Below are 25,360 nucleotides of genomic sequence, written 5' to 3'. Positions count from 1 at the left end.
AACATGTTTCTTTTTCTAGGATATTTTGAAAACTTTAATATTTAATAGTTCCAAGAGGAGGAAATAGTATGCATCATTTCTTTTGTTCATTGTTATAGGAGTCTATCATAGTGTGTATTGGTTATCTCTGTGGTTGTAACAGAGTGCTGTATAATAAGTAGTCCCAGAATTTAGTGGCTTCAAAACAAAATATTATTTCACAGTTTCTGTCAGGAGAGAAGGCATGGCTTAACTGGGTTCCTTGGTTCAGGCTTTCTCAAGATCCAAGTGTCAGCAGAGGTTGAAGTCATCCCAAAGCCAGAATGGGGAATGACCCACTTCCAAGCTCATGAGAGTGGTTGTTGACAAGATTCAGTTCCTGACAAACTGTTGGAACAAGCACCTCAGTTCCTTGCTAGCTGTTGGCTGGCCCCCTTCCTATGGGGGCTTCTCCCATAGCTTAGCTCACAAAAGGGCATCTGGCCAAGTGAGTGAGTGAAAGAGCAAGAGAGGATAGGCAAGTTGGAAGCCAGAGTCTTTGTGTCGCATGGTCTCAGAAATGATATACTATCACTTTTGATTAGTCAGAACAGGGGTCGACAAACTTGGTCAGCAGGCCTTAACTGCCTGCCAGTCATATTTGTAAATAGTTTTTTTGGAACACAGCCAATCACAATAACTACAACGGCACAGGTTGAGTGATGAGGAGAGACCACATGGCCCACAAAGCCAAACATATTTACTTACCTGGACCTTTACAGAAAAGTTTGGCACTCCTGCATTAGAAGCAAGTCCAGCCCACACTTGAGGGGAGGGGTTCACAGGGTCATGGACACCAGGAAGTGGGGGCCATTGGGAACTATTTTAAAAGTGCCGACCACATAGCGCCTGCCAACGAATAGGCATTTGATGCATATTTGCCGAGTAAATAAATAATTGTTAACATTCTACCAACTTTCCAGATTCAAGGGCTTCAAACAAATTACTAGCTAAGAAAAAAGCCAAATTCTTTCACTGATTATTAGGATTTGACAACTGTGTCACCACTGTGACAATTTGTCAACTTATATGATCTTATTAGTAATTTCCATCATTATGTTAAATGAGTTCTATGATAAAATAAGCTTAGAATTGAAGTATGAGGTAGATCTGACAGATTATTCTCTCATGACATTAGTGAATTGGAAGATAGGGAAGTATTTTAGGGCACTTATTAGAGATGAGAACTCAACCTGGGGCAAGAAGACAGATTGTGAATTATGCTTTAAATATTGGCAGTCACCAATATCTTCTAATTCCTTTAGAAATAGGGACCTGGCATTTCTTCCTTAAGAAACTTTTAGATTCTATGCATTGGAAAAAAATCTATTAGCGAGTCTTCCTGCTAAAGCATGAAGAAGGAATAAAATACTAGGGGTGTAGAAAAAAAAAATTGAAGCCCTTAAATTTGCCTCCCAAGAGGTAATCTGGTTCTAAAGATCATAGGAAAGAACCCGGGTAAAAGAAAAGTACATGTGATTAATGAAAAAGCAGAAATTAAAGACTATTTCAGTTAAATAAAATGTCCTATTCAGGCCACGTAAAAACATGGCTTGTTTTTAACATAAACCAGTAGATAATTTTTATTAAATGCACACATATAAAAAAAGCGATAGCATGGGCCTTGTCCGATTGGCTCAGTGGTAGAGCATTGGCCTGGCGTGTAGAAGTCCCGGGTTTGATTCAAGGCCAGGGCACACAGGAGAAGGGCCTGTCTGCTTCTCCACCCTTCCCTGTCTCCTTTCTCTCTCTTTCTTCCCCTCCTGCAGCCAAGGCTTAATTGGAGCAAAGTTGGCCCAGGCTCTGAGGCTGGCTCCATGGCTTCCGCCTCAGGTGCTAGAATGGCTCGGACCACTACAGAGCAACATCCCAGATGGGCAGAGCATCGCCCCCTGGTGGACATGCCAGGTGGATCCCAGTCGGTGCATGAGGGAGTCTGTCTGACTGCCTCCCCACTTCTAACTTCGGGGGGGGGGGCGGAAGCAATAGAACATTTTGAGGAAATCTGTGTTATCAGCTAGCACAGGAGGTGCCAGGAAACGCCATACTTGTAAGCCGAAACTGAACATAATCAAATGCTGGATTTGTTAGTGTAAAGCTATAAAGTTAAAGCTGTAACAGTCAGCACAATTTAAATTCATTCAGGAAAAATAACCAGTTATGTTGCTCTAAAACTTCCAAATTCCTAACCCCTACTTTCTCTCACTGAAATATTTAGAGCCTAATATTTGAGGTTCCCGAGGTGCACAAATGTCAAGATGGGCCGGAAAACAACTGCCTGGGTTGTGCTGAACTTGAATACAGATGATGTCAGGATATTCTGCTCTGATGCTTAGGCAAACTTTATTAACAAGCACAGCATATGTACTTTTAGAAATATAAATAGGAATATATTTCTAAGTACCACGGTTTATGATTTGTCCTATCCGTCAACTCTTAGTGTAGAAACTCAGAGCTATAGAATTATAACCACCAACTGTATCCGCGGTAGATTCTATTTCTCCTTCACCACCCTCCCAGCAGGGCACAGGGCTCCCCACCCAGGGCCGTGGAGAATCTGAGGAGTTTCACATTCTCCCAAAAGACTGAGCGCCGCTGGGGAGACACAGAACTATCCCTGCTTTGGGTCAGGTTTGGGCTGGGCTGTGACAAGCGAACTCTTCCCTAGTCCCGGGTACTCATCCGGGATGGGGTGAGGGGATCCCCTCCCCTCCCCACCCTACTGCCCACGTTTTGGACTCAGGAAAGAGGGTGAGAACTGGCAGATGCCGGGAGTTGGATGGTGTAAGCCACTCTGGAGTCCTGTGAAAATCAGTGTTTTCCACGGTGTCCCATAACTTGACTTGATTTCCATCCCAAATGAGTGCTCGGGAGAGGTCAGCATTTACTTGCCTCAGCCCAGCCTGTCCCTCCCTACTCTGATCATTGCTTTATTTCTCCCCAGCGCCACTTCAGTCTTGGATAGTAGCAGTTGCTCGGGTTCACCACGGTCCGCAGAGACGCTGCCCTGTCTCAGTCCGGCTCAGGATCGTCCTGCGGCTACGCGAGGAAACTCAAACGGCCCGAGCGCTGTGCCCGTGGCGTCCCGAGAAAAAGACGAAGCCCAGAAAGAAGCCAAGGGCTTTACCTCCGGGAGGTGGCCGAGAGACCCGGCACAGGGCGGCTGTCTCCTCTTGGGACCGTGTAGTGACAATCAGAAGCAAGACCTCTGCAGCAGCCTGGGGTGGAGGGTGGAGAAGGTGGCCCCGGGCCGTCTCCATAGCGACCTGACAACAGGGCCCAGCGCCCCGCCCTGCTGGGCCGGGCGCCTAGGGTCCCGGGCTCGCCAGGACCAGGCTGCGGGCGGGATCCGCATGACCACTGGGCTGTCCCAGCCCGAGAGCCCATAAGCCCGGGTAAGACGCCACACTGCCGGGCTCTGAGCGAAGACATGGATACCAAAGCCAAAGTCTGCTTGGTCTCAAAGAAAGCTAGCGATTTTAAGGCCAAGTGATGGGAAAGGTGGGGTTTATGTTCAATAAATCCTCAGAATATTTTAATACTTATTGTCAATTTAAGAATTATACAGGAGGTACCAAAACCAATACCCAAAAGCACCCTTCCTGGTTGGTTTCTAATGCTTCTGGTCAAAATATCTTTATTATTATTTTTTTTTTCATTTTTTCATTTTTCTGAAGCTGGAAACGGGGAGAGACAGTCAGACAGACTCCCGCATGCGCCCGACCGGGATCCACCCGGCACGCCCACCAGGGGCGACGCTCTGCCCACCAGGGGCGATGCTCTGCCCATCCTGGGCGTCGCCATATTGCGACCAGAGCCACTCTAGCGCCTGAGGCAGAGGCCACAGAGCCATCCCCAGCGCCTGGGCCATCTCTGCTCCAATGGAGCCTTGGCTGCGGGAGGGGAAGAGAGAGACAGAGAGGAAAGCGCGGCGGAGGGGTGGAGAAGCAAATGGGCGCTTCTCCTGTGTGCCCTGGCCGGGAATCGAACCCGGGTCCTCCGCACGCTAGGCCGACGCTCTACCGCTGAGCCAACCGGCCAGGGCAAAATATCTTTAAATGGTTATTGTGAAGTCTTTTTTTTTTTCTTCTTCTCCTTCCTGTGTAATAGTTATCACCATGGAAAGATAATTCCTAATATGAAAAGCAGGTTAGAAAACCATATGAATAGCATGATCTAATTTTTGTAAAGACACAAGTTTAAGAAGTCTGGAAGTTGGTTTGCTCTGGGATTTCTTAAAAGTCACCTGTAAATGAAAATTTACCTACAAGGAATATGCAACATCTGAATGATAAATTTTATTCTAAGCCTTTAACTTGTTTGTGTAAAAGGATACAAATAGGATAAACTAAAATTCTGTTATCTGGACACACATGGGGTCCCTTGACACGGACAAATGAACAAACAAGGCCAATGGCTGCTGGGTCACTAACCCACAGGAAACAGCTTTGCTTTACTGTCTCAGAATCCATCCAAGAAAAACATGTCGCATGGCAGTTTCTTTACTGTCAGACCCTAGAGAGCTCCTTCCCCCTCCAATCCCTATCCTCTCAACCCACTGACATGGTTCCCAGGTTGTGCTGAATGCTCTAGTGATTTTCTCATTTTCTTTTCTTTTTTTTTTTTTTTTTTTTGTATTTTTCTGAAGCTAGAAACTGGGAGAGAGTCAGACAGACTTCCGCATGCGCCCGACCGGGATCCATCCGGCACGCCCACCAGGGGGCGATGCTCTGCCGAGACCAGAGCCACTCTAGTGCCTGGGGCAGAGGCCAAGGAGCCATCCCCAGCGCCGGGCCATCTTTGCTCCAATGGAGCCTCGGCTGCGGGAGGGGAAGAGAGAGACAGAGAGGAAGGAGAGGGGGAGGGGTGGAGAAGCAGATGGGCGTTTCTCCTGTGTGCCCTGGCCGGGAATCGAACCCGGGACTTCTACACGCCAGGCTGACGCTCTACCACTGAGCCAACTGGCCAGGGCCTGATTTTCTCATTTTCAAAAGGGACATTAAAAAGACCAATTAGATAAATTGATCAAAATTCTTTTAATTCATAATCCCCAAAATTACTAGAACCAAGATTTTATTTTTATCGTCATTCAATGGGTCCCCACTCTCCCCTCCCCCAATTAGGTGCTGGTTTCTATGGCTTGGAAACCAGAAGACCGAGGCATGGAGGCCTCTTCTCTAGGGCAAAGGCCACTGAGCTCCAAATTGATAAACAGAATGTGCTCTGCCCATACAATAGAGTACCTTTCGGCTGTGAAGAGATGAGGTACTGATACATTCTCCAACACAAGTGAACTCTGAAAACATTCTACTGAGTAAGAGAAACCAGTCACAAAAGACTGTGTATTGTCTGATTCCATTTGTAGACAATGTCCAAAATAGGCAAATTCATAGAGACAGAAGGTCGATTACTGGGTACCAAGTGCTGGGGGGTTAGGATGATGGGAGTGACAGCTAAAGGCTTTCTTTTTGGAGAGATGAATTAGATTATGCCGGAGGGTGCACAACTCTCTGAATGCACTGAAAACCACTGAATTGTGCACTTGAAAATGGTAACTTTATGATATATGGGTGATTTCAATTAATCTGTTTGAAAACAGTAAATGAAGCTAATGTTTGCTGAACATTACTGGTGTCAGCTATTGTGCTAAGCACCTTAGTGCACACTTGACTTCCTCATAACCACCACTAGGAGTTGGTCACCTACCTCTTCTAGATGAAAAATTAGACAAACCCGCAACTGTACACGAACACAGAGCTAAGGAGCAGAACGGGGACTCCAACCAAGGTCTAACTGGAAAACCCATGCTCCTTTCATTACATCCCCACTGAAGGTGCACACTTGCCAGAAACACACAGAACCCCCCAGTTTATGAGCACAGTCTACTTTTGAGAACTTTGACAGACTACAGGTGTATTCAAAATAGACAACAGAGACAAATTTAAAATGATCACTTTATTAAAAATAGCAAATTTCACAGATACTCATTTAACATCTGGTTATCACTGGCCACTGGAAAACACACTGGCGTGTGTACTGATCGTCTAACGTAAACTGAAGCTGGGCTGCCACAAAAAGCCTGTGTGTCATCAACTTGGGATCAGCAGGGGAGGAGGTCTGTTGAGCTCAGCAAGGATGAATTCTTCAGCCCTATCAACGACATTTAGCACAATGCGATTCAAGTATAACCCTGTAAGGCAACAATAGTAAGCACAGCCGCACAACCTCTGGATCACATTTCCCGAAGAAGCCTTCACCAAGGCCTAGGCCTCCGGTACTGAATTACAGCAATTTACTAAACGCAGTAAGTGGAAACAGTCATTGCACTTGCACTTTAATTACTTAAGTTCCTTATTGTGGAAGATGATTCTGCTACTAGATTCAGCTGGAAAAGTAAAGAACGCTGCTTTTCTTCACAAGAAAGCAACGGCATTTCATTTTAGCTGGTAGAAGTATTCGGAACATCTTGTGCATCTGCCAAATGGAGCTTCTGTCTGAATTCGTCAGTTAAGAAGATTTTCATTCTATAATAATATTTCTTTAAAATTTCTGGAAATGACACTCAGAAGCTAAACAGAGGCATTAATAAAAAATAAATATGTTTAAAGGGAAACTGCTTTTGCTGCTATTGAGAAACTCAGAAGTGGTTAAGATAATTGTAACTGTGGTGAAGTAATTATACTACGCCTGGAATTTGAAGACTTTCAAAAAAAATCACTGACTCAAGATTATGTTTTTTTAATGCAACTAGAATCATTTTCATGATTTAAGGCAACATAATCAAAATTACTGGATTAAAAATATTCACTTGAGGCCCTGGCTGGTTGGCTCAGTGGTAGAGTGTCGGCCTGGCATGCAGGAGTCCCGGGTTTGATTCCTGGCCAGGGCACACAGGAGAAGCGCCCATCTGCTTCTCCACCCCTCCCCCTCTCCTTCCTCTCTGTCCCCCCGCCCCCCCCGCAACCAAGTCTCCATTGGAGCAAAGTTGGCCCGGGCGCTGGGGATGGCTCCATGGCCTCTGCCTCAGGTGCTAGAATGGCCCTGGTTGCAACAGAGCAACGCCCCAGATGGGCAGAGCATTGCCCCCTGGTGGGCATGCCGGGTGGATCCCGGTCGGGCGCATGCAGGAGTCTGTCTGACTGCCTCCCTGTTTCCAACTGCAGAAAAATACAAAAAAAAAAAAAAAAATTTCACTTGAGAAGACAACACCACTTTATAATCCTTGGGAATCTTCTTGGCTCTAAAACCTTTTCTGTAATTCTCTGAATTATTCTTTAATCGAAAATAGATGGACTTCCTGCACCTATTAGTCCCTTCTCATTATCATTGCCTTTCATTTTCCTCTTCATCTAGATCAGTGGTAGTCAACCTGGTCCCTACTGCCCACTAGGGGGCGTTCCAGCTTTCATGGCGGGCGGTAACGGAGCAACCAAAATATAAATAGATAGATTTTAACTATAGTAAATTATTTTATAAAGATTTATTCTGCCAAACTTAGTGAAAATCCGACATAAAGTACTTGGTAAGTAATTATTATGTGCTTTAACTTGCTGTAACTCTGCTTTATAAATTTTTTTTTCCAAATTTTTAAATTATTTATTTATTCATTTTAGAGAGGAGAGGGAGAGACAGAGAGAGAGAGAGGAGAGACAGAGAGAGAAGGGGGGAGGAGCTGGAAGCATCAACTCCCATATGTGCCTTAACCAGGCAAGCCCAGGGTTTCGAACCACCGACCTCAGCATTCCCAGGTTGACGCTTTATCCACTGCGCCATCACAGGTCAGGCCTCTGCTTTATAAATTTTATAAAGTAAAGTTACTTCCCTACTTTATAAATCATCATTACTGTGGAACCGGTGGGCGGTTAGAAAATGTTACTACTAACAGAGATACAAAAGTGGGCGGTAGGTATAAAAAGGTTGACTACCCCTGATCTAAATGATCTATCTATAACCTATTTTTAAAAACTTTTATTAATTGATTTTAAAGAGAGAGAAAGGAAGAAAGACAGAAACATTGATTTGTTGTGATGTCATTCCACTCATTGGTTGATCCTTATGTGTCCTGACCAGGGGCCAAACCCACAACCTTGGCACATCGGGACGATGCTCCAACCAAATGAGCTACCCCAGCTGCCCAGGGTACCCATTTCTCAATACCCAATTCAAACAATGACAGGGAGACACCGAGAACTAAATGCTAGAAATCCATGTATGGGAGAGGCTGCCAAAACGTACAGACATGAGCACTGCCATCAGACATTCCTGGCCAGTTGGAAGGCTGAGATTCAACACAATTAAAGATGAATAGATAATGAAAAAAAAGCAGAATGCTAGTTTGAGGTACAAACAAAATGCTTTATGGAAGAGGTCAGCTTCAGTGGTATTTGATAAGGAGAAGGGGAGGCCAGGGTCTAGGGAGGAAGTACAACCCGAACAAAGGCATACATAAAGGTGAACACGAACAGGATGTGCTCTCTCTCGGGCAGCAGAGAACCAACTAGCGGGAATAAAAACTGTAACGGGATGCACAGGCTGTGATCAAATTATTGAGAGCCTTTAGTCTGACATGGTAAAGAGGCTGGTAAGGAACAGGAATGGCACGAGGAAAGTGCTGTTTTAGGAAGGATAATTCAGTGGCAGCATCTAAAGTCTACAGCAGCACTGCCCAGCAGAAGCAGAATGTGAACCACAGATGCAGCTCTTAAAAATATCTTTTATTTATACTAATATATAAAAAATAATCATTTCAGCATGTCATTATAAAAATATTGAGATACTTTATATCCTTTTTTTATACTAAATCTTGTAACCATATTACCCTTACAATCCCTTCTAAGCCAGATTAGCCACATTCCACATGCTCACCAGCTACGTGGCTGGTGGCGCCCATGCTGGGCAGTGCGGCTTGAGTTCAAATAGAATTCTGAAAGGTTATGAATCAGGTGAGGAGGATGGAGAATGAAGGAAGACGAAAAGGCAGAACCAATGATGCCTGAGAGCTAAAGTATAATTCAGAGATGGCAAGCAGTGTCATGTCCGTGTCCAGGCTCAACGGCAGAAAGCCTCATGACTGATTAGCAATATCTGCTATGGTCACCAATGGAGTCTTTAAAAATTTTGGAGACTGGCCTGGCCTGTGGTGGCGCAGTGGATAAAGCGTCGACCTGGAAATGCTGAGGTTGCCGGTTCGAAGCCCTGGGCTTGCCTGGTCAAGGCACATATGGGAGTTGATGCTTCCTGCTCCTCCCCGTTCTCTCTCTCTCTTTCCCTCTCTCTCTCTCCCCTCTCTCTCTAATAAAAATGAATAAATAAAATCTAAAAAAAATAAAATAAAAAACAATTTGGAGACTGAAATAACTGAGGCACGGGTGACAGAGAGGGGATGAGGAGGAAAGTCTGAGCACAGAGAGGACAGTTACGACAGTAAGGAAACTGAAGTGGCCAGGCCTTGCTCCAGGTTGCGCAGCTGCTTACGAAGACTTGGAAGCAAGCAATCCAGAGCCCACGCTGTCACGTGCTACCACATTGCCTGTGTAACCGTGGCGGCTGAACTGAGGGAAGTGGTGAGACAAATCAGCCTGAACGTTTAGTAAAAACTCAGGTTAGGATAGGAGACCCTTCGTGTCACGTGCCTGGAAAGAATAAAGCTTGGAACAAATATAAAGAACAAAGAACCAGGAACTACTTCTAAGAAGAGCCCCCTAATTAATTCCTATCTTCCCCTGTATTTGAGCCTTTCTTAAGTGATGATGACAATGATACCTTACGTTAACATCCCCCCCCCCCCCAGTTTATGTGGCTTCTCAAAATTTTCTATAAAATGGGGAGTATAACACCGCCTACTGGGGAGTATAACACTGCCTACTTCCAAGAGTAGGCCCGAGTGAGACAGTGTGTGGTAAATCCTTCATGGGATACTTGGCAACCTGTAAGTATTCAATAAAGATCAGCTATTAACTGTGATTACTGAATCTGAATATACCTCCCTACCCACTGTTGTTACTGTACAATTTAGCAATCAATAGAATATATTATAATAGTAATTACATATATATGTAAATATAAATATATATAAATACATACCTTATATATAAGTATGTGGTTTGAAAAATTTCACATACACAACATTACTTGTAGCAATTATCACATATTACAGAGGACACTGAGATGGTACACAATTTGCCCAAGGTTACATTACCAAAACATGGGACCAAATTTCAAACATTAAATCCCTTGACTCTACAATATCCTCTCTAGTACCTCACTATTTGGTTCACAAGGGATGTCTTATATCTCAAATGAAATTATTTTATAGAAAGGATTTCCTCATTGTTCTTATGTACCTCACATCATGCCTATCACTATGTAAAAAAACTCCAAAAATACATTTTAAAAACTTCCTGAAACAACTGTTCTAAATTGAAATGTCAAAACCTGAATAGTCTACATCTACCTTGGTGATTTCATTTAAGCTAATCTTATACTACACTTTGTACACTTAATTATGAAAATGTCATTTCACAAGCTATGTAGGTATGTATCCCTTGAATGTCTCTCATTTTAAAGTTTATGCATTTAAAGTACTTTATATAATAATATTAAATTAAGCATAGTATATTTGGATAGCCAACTGCCATTAAGCCTCAGGATTTATGATACAGAATAATTTATATGGCAACTAGCCTAAACCTTAATTCTCATAATTAAAAAATATTTTTGTTTTAAAAACAATAAAAATATAAAGTAGAAAAAAACAGAAACGAGAAAAATTCCATTTGAAAACCAAAGGTGAAGAGATGACCCCAGTAAATAATAGTAGATGTCTTTGTTTACTACATCTGAAGATTACATCTTTCTAAAACATGACTTGGCCCTGGCCAGTTGGCTCAGTGGATAGTGTGTTGGCCTGGCATATGGACGTTCCGGATTCGATTCCTGGTCAAGGCACATGTGAGAAGTGACCATCTGCTTCTCTTCCCACCCTCCTTCACCCTTTCTTCCCCTCCAGCAACCAGTGGCTCAATTGGTACGAATATCAGCCTGGGCGCTAAGTAAAGCTTGGGTGGTCTGAGAGTGGCAGCCTCAGGTGCTAAAAATAGCTCAGTTGATTGGAGCATCAACCCAGACAGGGGTTGCAGGTGCATCCTGGTTGGGGCACATGTGGGAGCAGTCTCTCTCACTATCTCCCCTCCTCTCACTTAAGAACAAAATAGCCCCCCCAAAAGAAACCCCCAGAAAAACAAAAACATGACTGGGACTGTACAGAAATAATTTATAGACTTTCCACTGTTGATATTAGGCAAAGGATACATTGAAGAATTCAATTCTTCTAACTGTAACACAAAGAAATATGTTTAATTTTAATTTTTATAACTATCAATAAATATTATAACAATACATCTTTACATAAATTATTTTTTATGTAAGCTTTTTTTAAATGAAAGAGCAAAATATTAAAGAAAATCCTTAAAAAAAATTCCAGACTGGGAAATTCACTAATGGAAAATTATTATAAAGTAACTGTAGCAAGTATTAAGAATATCAGAAGAGAATTAAACCAGATGATAAAAACTGGAATTTTATAAGTATGCTTAAAATCATGCATAACTGTAATCATCTCTAATAACAGTTTTTAAAAGAAATAAAGTGGCCATTTTAATGATCAAAATCTTTAAAACCTTTATGGATTACAAAAAGATTTCACGTGACATTCAGTTTTTAGTATGAGGTAGAATTAATCACCACTAGAGGGAAAAATCTGAGTTACAGAAATGTTAAATTGCTCAAAGTTACAAATGCAGACTAACAAAGGATTTCTGGTTTCAAAATTGGTGTTATTTTCAGCATACCACAGTCACTCTCCTAAATGTACTACAAAATAAGCTTATATTTGTTAAGAGAACGAGTAAAAGGAAATAGTTGCAATGCTGAACACAGCAGGCTTGAGATAGGAAGTAGAGGCTTGACCTTTTTCAAGCATGGCATGTAACTTCCCTCACATACACTTCTCCAACAGAGAAAAGCAATAGCATGTCACTGGTGACTATGGAAACTGGTCCGAAACTAAAGTACGTGGAATTGGATTTTTATTCCAAAAAAGATTTAAAGAAGCAAATTTAGTTAACACTTCTCAGTATAAGAATCACAGGTGGTGTTATGGGGCTAAATTATGTCCTTCCAAAATTTGTGGTTGAGTCCTATCCCCTCCCTAGTACCTTAGAATATGAGAGTATCTGGAGATAGGGTCTTTAAAGAGGTAATTCAGTTAAAATGCAGTAACTAGGGTGGGCCCTGATCCAGTATGACAAGAGGAAGAAATCTGGACATAGGTAGCCATGCACAGAGGGAGAATGCCATGTGAACGTGAAGATGGCTGCCTACAAGCCAAAGGGAGAGGCCGCAGAAGAAACCGACCCTGGCAACACCTCACCTTCAACTCAGCCTTCAGTACTGTGACAAAATAAATTTCTGTTGTTTAAGCCAGTGGTCCCCAACCTTTTTTGGGCCACGGACCAATTTAATGTCAGAAAATATTTTCACGGACTGGCCTTTAGGGTGGGACGGATAAATGTATCACGTGACCGAGACAAGCGTCAAGAGTGAGTCTAGACGGATGTAACAGAGGGAATCTGGTCATTTTTAAAAAATAAAACATTGTTCAGACTTAAATATAAATAAAATGGAAATAATGTAAGTTATTTATTCTTTCTCTGCAGACCGGTACCAAATGGCCCATGGACCTGTACTGGTCCGCGGCCCAGCGGTTGGGGACCACTGGCTTAAGCCACCCAGTCTGCAGTTCTTTGTTATGACAAATCTAGCAAACCAGTCAGTATACATGGAACTGTATTAAATTACCATAAATACCAGACATAGTTCTGTATTTAAAAATAAGTAACCACCCGAATAAATAATGCAATATGTATTAATCATGTCAGGAATTTTTGATATCCCAACTTCTAGATCTTAAGATCTTATTTATCATATATGTACAGACACTAATATTTTGTTTTAGGATTTGCTAGCATTCTCAGAATACATGCATAATATCTTCGGACTATATTTCTTTTTTTAAAAAAAAAGTAAAATACAACATGAATAAAACCTGAAAACATGACATTAAGTGAAAGAAGCCCAACAAAAAGTCACATGTGTGTGATCTCACTATATGAAATGTCCAGTATAGGCAAATTCACAGAGACAGAAAGTAGATCAGTGGTTGCCGGGGGCCGGGGGGAGGGGAAGATGGAGTTTCTTTTTGGAGTGATGAAAATGTTCAGAACTTACAGAGAGGTGATGTCTGCACACTGTCAATATACTAAAAACCACTGAATTGTGTACTTTAAAACAGTTAAAACAAGACATTTGATCTCAATAAAGGTATTTATTAAGAAAAGAATAGAGAAAAGGAACTATACTCACATCAGACAGAAGCCTATCCAGATTAGAGTCACTAGCTGTTTTTCTCTTCTCCTCAGGAAGTTCCTCTAACTCCCCATAAAGCTCCAAATTCAGGCGAGCTAGTTTCTCCTGCATTCCCCGAACGTGTTCCATCTGTTCAATGGAACATTCGTTTCCTGGGGGAACATTCCAGAACATTAGTAAAGATTTAGATAGTTCAAACTAACTGCCTAAGGGAAATACTTTTAAACTATAGGTGCTGCAAAAGAAATTGATTATCTTCTTTTGTAAATAACTCTGTTAATGATTGCCTATTTTCTGGATATAATAAATCACATATCTGATCAGGAAAACAATCTAAGAAATGATTGTGGGCACTAAACAAATCAGATAGGAAAGCTTTAAAAAAAAATTATCCCTTAGATAAAAAAGATTTTTTTTCAATAGTAATATATATAAGAAGCAAGAGCATCATCTAATCCAAGGGTAGTCAACCTTTTTATACCTACCGCCCACTTTTGTATCTCTGTTAGTAGTAAAATTTTCTAACCGCCCACCGGTTCCACAGTCATGGTGATTTATAAAGTAGGGAAGTAACTTTATAAATTTTATAAAGCAGAGTTACAGCAAGTTAAAGCATATAATAATAATTACTTACCAAGTACTTTATGTTGGATTTTCATTAAGTTTGGCAGAATAAATCTTTATAAAACAACTTACTATAGTTAAGTCTATCTTTTTATTTATACTTTGGTTGCTCTGCTACCACCCACCATGAAAGCTGCAATGCCCACTAGTGGGCGGTAGGGACCAGGTTGACTACCACTGATCTAATCAATCATCCCCAATTTAGCAACTGTCATTTGAATGAAGTGATCCAATATTTTATAATAATCTCAATGAAATTAAGAGTCATATTAGGGACTTCAAGCACAAATCATTTGCAATCAATTATGTATTCTTTTAAGAAATATATATAAAAATATTTGTGAGGCATGTAGAATATTATGAAGCATGAAAAGCACAATGTAATACTTTCAATTGTACAGCCAGTAGTACAACTTAATTGATAAATAAAATCTAAGATGATTGCATTTTATATCTCTGGACTCTTTGTCCTTTAAACAAAATAAAATGACACTTTTAAGAGGAATAGCAAAATCCATGCAGAAAATAGGATGTAAACATCTTGAAAAGAAAAATGGTAAATACAAACATCTGCTTACCAAACGCCTGAAGTCTTCCAGAGTGGAAATCATTCAAAAGGCTGAGAAGGCCCTTCTCCATCTCCTGGACGTCTGAGACGTCGGTGAGAAAGGAGTGCTGGATCGGAGTCGACTGGGCGCCTTTCCCTTCTCCACCCTGAGGCTTCGCCTTTTCTTTCATCACTCTGCAAATAAGATGCAATGAAAACGTAATTGCATGTAACTGTCTTCAAAAAGAGATTGCCTGAACAGGTGGTGGCGCAGTGGATAGAGCATCGGACTGGGATGCGGAGGACCCAGGTTCGAGACCCTGAGGTCGCCAGCTTAAGTGCGGGCTCATCTGGTTTGAGCAAAGGTCACCAGCTTGGACTCAAGGTTGCTGGCTTGAGCAAGGAGTTACTCGGTCTGCTGCACAGAGGTCAAGGCACACATGAGAAAGCAATCAATGAACAACTAAGGTGTTGCAACGAAAAACTAAACTAATGATTGATGCTTCTCATCTCTCTCTTCCTCTCTGTCCCTATCTATCCCTCTCTCTGACTCTCTGTCTCTGAAAAAAAAAAGATGATTATTTGCAGACTGTTCTAGGTTAAGCAAAATTAGTAAAATGAATGGGATTTCCCCTTAAAAAGAAGAAGTCAGGCCCTGGCTGGTTTGCTTAGTGGATAGAGTGTTGGCCCACATGTGGATGTACCAGGTTTGATACCTGGCCAGGGCACACAATAAGCAACAATCTGCTTCCTCCCCCCTCCCTCTCCTCCTTCTCTGTTTCTTCCCCTTCCACAGCTACTGGCTCCAATGGTTTGACCATCGGCACAAGGTACTGAGAATGACTCAGTTCATTTGAGAATTGGCCCCAGATGGGGGTTGCCGGGTTGATCCCAGTCAGGGTGTATGTGGGAGTCTATCTGCCCTCCTCTCATTTTAAAAAAATAAATAAATAAAAATAAATAAATAAATCAAAACAAATGCAATACTAGATAAAACCAGTAATTTCAAGCCAGAAAACAAAGAACAGGCTGTGAAAAGTCTCAAACAAATGTATAAAATAGAACTACAAAGGTATATAAAAAGTTTGGTCAGTTATATATCACAATATCTAATTCTTTCAACTACAAAATATTGAAAAGAGAATTATATATTTACGATCCCACGTTTCATATATATATATTTTTTTCATTTTTCTGAAGCTGGAAACAGGGAGAGACAGTCAGACAGACTCCCACATGCGCCCGACCGGGATCCACCCGGCACGCCCACCAGGGGCGACGCTCTGGCCACCAGGGGGCGATGCTCTGCCCCTCCGGGGCGTCGCCATGTTGCGACCAGAGCCACTCTAGCGCCTGAGGTGAGGCCACAGAGCCATCCCCAGCGCCCGGGCCATCTTTGCTCCAATGGAGCCTCGCTGCGGGAGGTGAAGAGAGAGACAGAGAGGAAAGTGCGGCGGAGGGGTGGAGAAGCAAATGGGCGCTTCTCCTGTGTGCCCTGGCCGGGAATCGAACCCGGGTCCTCCGCACGCTAGGCCGACGCTCTACCGCTGAGCCAACCGGCCAGGGCCCACGTTTCATATTTTATTCCTCAGTAAACATGTACACCTTTCCCTTCTAAACCTGACCCTGTTCGTTTCTTGAACAAGTGGTTATGGAGCCCGTACTCTGTAGCTGACACTATGCCAGACACGGCTTATAAAGATGCACAGAACGTCAGGCATTGCACAGAGTGCCCAGACTAGGAGAAAGGAAGACATAAATTCACAATCATCATATGATGGAATACTAAAAAACGGTTATATTTTAAAGATCTTATTTATTGACTTGAGAGAGAGAGAGAGAGAGAGAGAGAGAGAGAGAGAGAAATGGGTGGGGGAGGAGCAGGAAGCATCAACTCGTAGTTGCTTTTCATATGTGCCTTGACTTGGCAAGCCGGGGCTTTGAACAGGCGATGTCAGTATTCCAGGTCAATGCTTTACCGACTGTGCCACCACAGGTCAGGCTAAAAGCCTGCTATTAACCACTGCCTCCTCCAACTTCCTAAGACCCCCACATGCAGTCATGAAGTTCTATGATTATAACCATAGATATACGCTATCTCTAATCTGTCTAGTTCTCTTCTCCTCTGCCACTGAGCTGTCTCATGACTGAGCCACTCTAACATCTTCCCGACTGGTTTGCCTGTCTCTGTGTGTTGTCTCTGTTCCCCTTTCCTCCCCACAGTGCAGCCAAGTCAATTTTTTAAAAAAAGTAAAATCAGATCATATAATTTCCTTAATTCAAACCCTTCAGTAGCTTTGCACTGCCTGCTGGATAAAGCCCTATAGCTTTAAGAAACCCTATCCTCTCTTGTCTATACCAGGGGTCTCCAACCTTTTTTGGGCCATGGTCCGGTTTAATGTCAGAAAATATTTTCACGGACCAGCCTTTAGGGTGGGACGGATAAATGCACAAAATATAATTACGCGACTGGCGTAAAAACTGGTATTTTAAAATATAATTGTCAAACTTACGAGATAAGGGTCAAGAGTGAGTCTTAGATGGATGTAACAGAGGGAATCTGGTCATTTTTTATTTTATTTATTTATTTATTTTTTCATTTTTCTGAAGCTGGAAACAGGGAGAGACAGTCAGACAGACTCCCGCATGCGCCCGACCGGGATCCACCCGGCACGCCCACCAGGGGCGACGCTCTGCCCACCAGGGGGCGATGCTCTGCCCATCCTGGGCGTCGCCATGTTGCGACCAGAGCCACTCTAGCGCCTGAGGCAGAGGCCACAGAGCCATCCCCAGCGCCCGGGCCATCTTTGCTCCAATGGAGCCTTGGCTGCGGGAGGGGAAGAGAGAGACAGAGAGGAAAGCGCGGCGGAGGGGTGGAGAAGCAAATGGGCGCTTCTCCTGTGTGCCCTGGCCGGGAATCGAACCTGGGTCCTCCGCACGCTAGGCGGACGCTCTACCGCTGAGCCAACCGGCCAGGGCCATTTTTTAAAACTAAAATATCGTTCAGACTTAAATATAAATAAAACGGAAATAATGTAAGTTACTTATTCTGTCTCTGTGGACCGGTACCGGTCCGTGGCCCGGGTGTTGGGGACCACTGCTCTACACATTCTGAATCTCTTTTGCTTCCTAGAATTCCATTCTCTTGCTTAACTACCTGCTAATCCTCTGCCTACAATAGCATTCATCTCCTTACTGCCATCTTTGTCAAGCTACCTCCCACACATCCTTCAAGGCTCCAGTAGAATGCTATTTCCTCAGGAAGGTCTTTTTAGAAGTCCTAGACTAGATTTGTTCCTATTACACATACCTAGGATATACTGGGCTCTCAAACACTTGCGATGGTGCTATACACACCGTAGTTATGGTAACAGAGAAAGAGTTCTTCACTCAGTCTAGGGGCAGCCAGAGAAAAGTTTAAAGATGATATGTGAGTGAAGCCTTAAAGAATAAGTAGGAGTTCCCCATGCAAAAAAATAAAGAAAGAAGGGGATATATATTATCTGTATAACCCCAACAGGTATTATGGATCTTGACATACACATATATTCAGTACTCAATTTCTCTGTTCCCAGGTCGACGCTTTATCCACTGCGCCACCACAGGTCAGGCCAGTACTCAATTTCTTTGTAATGTTGCATGAAGATATCTTTTCTACAAGTATACCCACCACAATAAAGATAAGAGGAACAGATTACATAGCAAGAAACTAATACTCTTGGCCTTTTCCGGTTGGCTCAGTGGTAGAGTGTCAGCCTGGTGAGTGGATGTCCATGGTTCAATTCCCGGCCAGGGCACACAGGAGAAACGCCCATCTGCTTCTCCATCCTTCCTCCTCTCCTTTATGTCTCTCCTCCCCTCCCACAGCCAAGGCTTCATTGGAGCAAAATTGGCTTGGATGCTGAAGATGGCTCCATGGCCTCCGCCTCAGGTGCTAGAATGGCTCTGGTTGCAATGGAGCAACGCCCCAGAGGGGCAGAGCATTGGCCCCTAGTGGGCATACCCAGTGGATCCTGGTCAGGTGCATGTGGAAGTCTATCTCTCTGCTTCCCTGCTTCTCATTCAGAAAAATAAAAAATAAAGAAACTACTACTTTTAACAAGAAAGCAACTTAGAACACACAGGCTGCTGACAGTAGGTAACAGCTCTGCACAAAGCAAGCTCTGTATCTTATGTACATATTAGGTTTAATGGTATTTAGTACCTTGCCACTCAAAGTTCTAAGACCCATAGCATCAACATCATCTGTGAGCTTATTAGTATCTGAAGCCCTATCCCAGATTAATTTATTTGAAATCTGCATTTTAAAAAGATTCCTGAGACATCCACATTCACATTAAAATCTGAAGGTTTTAGTATATCACATGTATACCTTTTCTTTCACATTAGAAGTTTATCTAAAAAGTAAATGAAAAGCTGTTTATTTCTACTTCAGTGTTTCTTGTTTGTTTTTTTTGAGAGAGGCAGGGAGAGAGCCAGGAACATCAAGCTGCTCCCGTATGCGCCCTGACAGGAATTAAACCCACAACCTTGTCGTTTTGGGACAATGCTCTAACCGATGGAGCTAACTGGACAGGGCAACTTCAACGTTTTTGATCGGGCCATACTGTCTCATTTTATATTAAAATAATTCAACAACAAAAAAGCACTCATTGAAAGTCCAGTAGGGGCAAAGCCCCACTGTAAATACTGTCTGACAAAAAGGATTATCAATCTAGTCCCCGTCACGAGGAAGCTTACATTCTACAAGAGGGTAGAGAAATGTAAGCACAAGGTAGAAATGACAATGAGATATAAACAAACTGCTGTAAGAATTTAGAAAAAGGAGTGATTACCTTTAAAATCTCTTGGCTTTCTTTTGTCAACAACCCTAACCAAAATTTGACTGTAAATTAAACTCCAGAAGGAAAACCCCTTTCCAATCTGATAATTTATTCAAAGCAAACCCTAGTAACTCTTGCTGTTTGTCCTTTAATCCTTATTGGAATGTACCCTTTATCCTTACTGACTGTGTCCCTTTTGTGTCCTCAGAGTGTGAGACCATCCCCAAGGAGAGAACCTCATTTCTTCTTTTGTGGGGACCCAAGAGCTCCAGAGTGCCCCAGCCATCACTTCCTTACCTGACTCTCCACGGTGCGCTCGCAATCGGAAGGAAGTTTATTTCATCATAATTAGAAAGAGAATTATGGTTATGAACTGCTTTTTCTCTAGAAAATGTTATCCTGCTTTCCAAATATTTAATTCTACAAAATATTCACACTTCTGCAACAGTAATCTGTAACACATTTAAACTTGGCATTCCTGTTTCCTTTAGTGCATGAAGACAAATGATGCTCACCAAATATTAATGATTACTTCCAGGGGATGAAATTTCAGTGTTTTAAACCACTGTTTTCAATTCTTCCCGTGTTTGAATTTTTATAATACATAAAAGGTCACTGGCTCGAGCAAGGGGTTACTCGGTCTGCTGAAGGCCCTTGGTCAAGCACATATGAGAAAGCAATCAATGAACTAAGGTGTTGCAACGAAACACTGATGATTGATACTTCTCATCTCTCCGTTCCTGCCTGTCTGTCCCTATCTATCCCTCTTTCTGACTCTCTCTCTGTCCCTGTAAAAAGAAAAAAAAAAAAAAGACAGGATTCAATATTTACTTTAATAGCATTTTGCTGTGATAATATGAAAGAAAAATATTTACCTTTTTAACTTTGGTCGCTGTGATGTTGACTGCGATGCAGGATTTGAAAACCCTGTGCTTTTACTAACTGGAATGGCATTTTTTTTGGCATTAGCAACCTGAGTAGAGTGAGCACTAAAAGACTTAGGACTCCTCCTCTTCACCTTCCGCTCCTCCATTTCTTTTAGTTCCTTATTGTACCAAAGCCAGCTTCTTATGACCTAAAGAAATAAAGCAAAATTATACATGTATGTTATATTATATGCCAAAATGAAAAAGGCTCAAACACCCACCTCATAGGCAGAAAGATAAAAAATTTCAGAGGTTGCCTGACCAGGCAGTGGCGCAGTGGATAGAGCGTCTGACTGGGATGCCGAGGACCCAGGTTCGAGACTCCAAGGTTGCCAGCTTGAGCGTGGGTTCATCTGGTTTTAGCAAAAGTTCACCAGCTTAGACCCAAGGTCGCTGGCTTGAGCAAGGGGTTATTCCACCTGCTGAAGGCCCGTGGTCAAGGCACATATAAGAAAGCAATAGGCGGTGGCGCAGTGGATAAAGCGTTGGACTGGGATGCAGAGGACCCAGGTTCAAGACCCTGAGCTCACCAGCTTGGACCCAAGGTCGCTGGCTCGAGCAAGGGGTTACTCAGTCTGCTGAAGGCCCACGGTCAAGGCACATATGAAAAAGCAATCAATGAACAACTAAGGTGTTGCAACACGCAATGAAAAAACTAATGATTGATGCTTCTCATCTCTCTCTGTTCCTGTCTGTCTGTCCCTGTCTATCCCTCTCTCTGACTCTCTCTGTCTCTGTAAAAATAAATAAATAAATAAATAAATAAATAAAGCAATCAATGAACAACTAAGGTGTCGCAATGCGCAACGAAAGCTAATGATTGATGCTTCTCATCTCTCCGTTCCTGTCTGTCCCTGTCTATCCCTTTCTCTGACTCTCTCTCTCTCTGTCTCTGTAAAGAAAAATTAAAAAAAAAAAAATTTCAGAGGTTGTTAGAGAAAGTTAGAATAAGAATGTCTTAAATTTAATCTACTGACTTGTACACAGAAGCCCTAAACCAAATTGTCAATTTTTTTCCACCATTTTCTTTATTCACTCATCCCACAAATATTAACTCTCTTCCAATTGCTTGGCATTATTCTGGGCATTGAGGAGATGGCACTGAACAAGACAAAGTCCCTGCCCTCAAAAAGCCTACATTATCAAAGGGGAACAACACATTAAAAAACAAAACACATGGTATTCCCAGTCTGACTCAAGTGTCAGGTGGCCTTTAGGTCTCCCCCCCCCGCTTTTTTTTTCTGTACTTTTCTGAAGCCGGAAACGGGGAGAGACAGTCAGACAGACTCCCGCATGCGCCCCACCAGATCCACCCAGCACGCCCACCAGGGGGCGATGCTCTGCCCACCAGGGGGCGATGCTCTGCCCCTCCAGGGCGTCGCTCTGTTGCGACCAGAGCCACTCTAGAGCCTGGGGCAGAGGCTGAGGAGCCATCCCCAGCGCCCGGGCCATCTTTGCTCCAGTGGAGCCTCGGCTGCAGGAGGGGAAGAGAGAGACAGAGAGGAAGGAGAGGGGTAGGGGTGGAGAAGCAGATGGGTGCTTCTCCTGTGTGCCCTGGCCGGGAATCAAACCCGGGGCTTCTGCACGCCAGGCCGACGCTCTACCACTGAGCAAACCGGCCAGGACCTAGGTCTCCCTTTTAAAATGTATTCTTAGAAGAACCAACAAGATTCAAATAGACGTATAATTGACAGGGTATCTGCATTATAACTAGTGACTAGAATCCTTATTTCAATTACCAAACAGAAACTGTGTTTGCCTAGGGATAATACCGATTCTAATTCTTTCACCAAGTGAAGTTATGTAAAATTAAACTTATTCTGTAACTTTTAAAATATACTTTACCTACTTCCATGGAAACATGAAACTACTATATGTTTAATTTTGCTAACATCAAAGGTGTTCCACTATGAAGTTACAGCTGGCCCTACTAGAGAGAGTACATGTAAGGTCTTCTGATTATCCAATACTTTCCTTTTACTTTATACTGTATATTAACCAGCTTTATTTTCCTAAGTCATCCATTTAAAAATATTCCCTTATGTTTACTTTGTATTTACCCATAATATTAAGTTCTTAATTATATTGCTTCATATATCTTAGGATGACAAATTTAGAGGCCATTTACCTCATCAGATAGTAAAATGCCTTAGGAGCATCAGGCCATTTTTCGTTTGTTTAGTTGCATTTAATCATGCTATGACTGTTCAAAAAGATTCAAATCCACTGACATCACTCCTATAATAATTAATTGAGAATTATAATAAAAACAGGTATTTTGCCATTGTCTGGAATCCAGTGTCCCTAGCACTGGAATTTAAATCACGGAGCTCAGGTGGCTCAGGCTGACTCCTTAGACGCTCATAATTGGAGCTACCACGCCTCCAAAGGCAAGGTTTTAAAGGAAAGACTCTAGGGCCAAGTCTCTAATCCCAGCTACTAAGTGAAAATCCCGACATCTTGGCTAAAGATTGTTCCTTTAAAGAAGCATTTTGAGTAACAGAACAGACATGTTGGCGTAGTTTCAGCATGCAAAACAAATTAAATGGAACTTTAAAAAACTGAACAGACACGATGGGATTTAAGTTCTCCAAAGTGGCAAGGAGCTGTATAAAATTATGATACATATAAACACACTGGCTTCTGAATTTAATGCTGATACACATTTGGTGAAGCTAGAAAAAGACGGAAACCTCAGGAAGTACAGCAATGCAAATAAACCAACAGTGGTCTAAACTAAGAGAAGCTAAAAATTTATCCGTTTTTCGAAGGTAACATCTCCTCTGTCACGAGAGCACTGAAATCCTTATTGAATACCAAGAAGCAAGAAACCCTTTAGAAAAGGCCTTCGTAAAGAGCTGGTAATTTACTCACAGTGGTTTTCAGAGACAGGAACCCACCGCCTCCAAGCAGGACCACTAGGAGTCCCTCTTGACTTCACTTCAGTCCGCGTCCCCAATCTGCCCACCCTTCACCGCCGGGGAACCAGCTGAGCCAGAGAGGGTGCTGGGAGGGGTCTAAAGAGGGACGTCGTGTAAGCCTTTGCTACACTTCATACCTGAGAAAGGAGGGATCCGGTCCTCTTCCTCCACCTGTGAAGACGCAGGAGCCCAAAAGCCACTGCCGCAGCTGCAGCCGCTGAAACTACTGCTGCAGCTTGAGCCGGGGTCCCATCGCAGACCCCGAGCCGTCACAGCGCCCTTTGTTTACGGAAGTGACGTAAGGAGGCGGGGTCTCCGTGCACCAGGCGGGAACCTCGCCTCTTCCGGCTGTACCAGTCCCGCGCGGGTGCCCGCCCTCGACACCGCGTTGCCTCGCCTGGACACCCTTCAGCCGTACCATCGGCGGGCGGGGAAAGGAGGACACACTGCTGGGTTTTCATTTTGGGTTCCGTGACCCAAAAGCAGGGAAGGATTAGGGGTGGCAGTGGAGGCAGGAACGAGAAAGATAGTAACCTTTCCGGAAGCTGCCCCGCCCCTTCGGTGAGTGTCGGCTTCTACGCACTACAGTTCCCAGCGTGCTCGTCGAGCAAGTTCCGAGGTGGAGCCAGAGTGTCGCCATAGCAACCGTTTCTGGATTGTTTCCAATACATCGTCGGGACCTGGCAAGGTAAAATAAACCAAGTTGTACTTGAAAGGCAGCGTGACAAACTGTGATGCTGAGCTTAATAAGGCCCTAAATGCGATTCTGTTACTATTATTAATAGCTACTCTTTTCAGGCACTGGACTTAGGTTTTCGCTAAACGTCACTAACAGTTTTGTGGGGTAGGTGTTATAATTCCCGTTTTAGAAAAGAGGACTCTTAACACTCAGAAAGGCTGAAAAATCCACGCCTCTGTCGCCAGGTTTTCCAGTCCACAGCCTGGCTCTGTGGAAGGAATTGCGATTTGAGAGAGATGGAACTGCCCTGAATGAGGGCAGACAAGTTTCATTTCCTAGTTTGGACAGCCTTCCCGTACAGGGTTGGGTGAGGGTGGGGGGTTCAAACTCCGTTAGGTTGAGGAGACTTAGGAGAGCACCACACTTTTTCACATTTGCTAATGAGAAAATGGGAAACTGAATCTAGAGATTATAGCAATGTCAGGGAGGCAGAGCAACGAAGAGCCCAGTTATCCGTATTTTAAGATTCTGAAATGTTTTAAAAAGAATAACAGAAAAAACAGTCATGAACCCACTATCCAGAATGAGTGAGTGTTACATTTTGTTGTTTTATATTTTTAAATAAAATAAATGGAACCTTACAGATAAAGCAGTAGCCACCTACTTACCTTCTGAGAGGCAACCACGATCTTAAATTGGATATGTATTTTCTGATCGAAGTTTCGTATGCTCTCGCTATTACTATGTATTTCTAAACAATATAGAGAATGACTTTGGGCTCTTGAAGTTTTACATGAGTGCTGTTATATTTTGTGTATTGATCTAAAACTTAACTTTTTCATACAATTCTGTGTTTTGGAAATCTACACCAGGGGTCCCCAAACTGAGACCCGCTGAGGCCATTTATCCGGCCCGTCGCACTTCCGGAAGGGGCACCTCTTTCATTGGTGGTCAGTGAGAGAAGCATAGTTCCCATTGAAATACTGGTCACTTTGTTGATTTAAATTTACTTGTTCTTTATTTTAAATATTGTATTTGTTCCTGTTTTGTTATTTTACTTTAAAATAAGATATGTGCAGTGTGCATAGGGATTTGTTCATAGTTTTTTTTTTTTATAGTCCAGCCCTCCAATGGTCTGAGGGACAGTGAACTGGCCCCCTGTGTAAAAAGTTTGGGGACCCCTGATCTATACACACACACACACACACACACACACACCCCTGGACTTCATTTAACTAGTATTAAGTAATTTTGCTGCAAATTACTATTTTTTTAATATATTATTTATTTATTTTTTCACGTTAGAGAAGAGAGAGAGAAAGAGAGAGAGAGAGAAGGGGGGAGGAGCAGAAAGCGTCAACTCCCCCCTTCTTGTGCCTTGACCAGGCAAGCCCAGG

At 42.9% G+C, this 25,360-nt stretch overlaps 2 protein-coding genes across 5 annotated transcripts in view; both read right to left on the bottom strand.

Annotated features, from left to right (window-relative positions):
- ECT2L (epithelial cell transforming 2 like) overlaps positions 1–3,216 on the bottom strand; it is a 79,622-nt gene extending 76,406 nt beyond the window's left edge. For all 3 annotated transcript variants that reach the window (XM_066248029.1, XM_066248030.1, XM_066248031.1), the window contains exon 1: positions 3,146–3,216. The gene's annotated coding sequence lies outside the window, so the exon portion shown is untranslated. The remainder of the gene's footprint in view (positions 1–3,145) is intronic.
- A 2,738-nt stretch (positions 3,217–5,954) lies between these two features.
- On the bottom strand, positions 5,955–23,578 carry CCDC28A (coiled-coil domain containing 28A). 2 transcript variants are annotated; one of them, XM_066248505.1, is made up of 6 exons: positions 23,422–23,578; positions 20,313–20,512; positions 14,646–14,809; positions 13,441–13,595; positions 11,329–11,351; positions 5,955–6,512 (listed from the first exon to the last, which is right to left on the bottom strand). In XM_066248505.1, exons 2-6 carry the CDS (start codon positions 20,468–20,470, stop codon positions 6,458–6,460), a joined length of 555 nt encoding a protein of 184 aa, XP_066104602.1. In that variant the 5' UTR covers positions 20,471–20,512; positions 23,422–23,578; the 3' UTR covers positions 5,955–6,457. The 2 variants fall into 2 exon arrangements, with proteins under 2 accessions (XP_066104602.1, XP_066104603.1); XM_066248506.1 differs by lacking the exon at positions 23,422–23,578 and adding an exon at positions 23,238–23,338.
- Positions 23,579–25,360: the final 1,782 nt, after the last annotated feature.

Source organism: Saccopteryx bilineata, chromosome 12 (genome assembly GCF_036850765.1).
Source record: "Saccopteryx bilineata isolate mSacBil1 chromosome 12, mSacBil1_pri_phased_curated, whole genome shotgun sequence".
NCBI classification, from domain to species: domain Eukaryota; kingdom Metazoa; phylum Chordata; class Mammalia; order Chiroptera; family Emballonuridae; genus Saccopteryx; species Saccopteryx bilineata.
The sequence above is the reverse complement of the archived record's forward strand: the minus strand, read 5'-3'. Positions and strand labels throughout refer to the sequence as shown.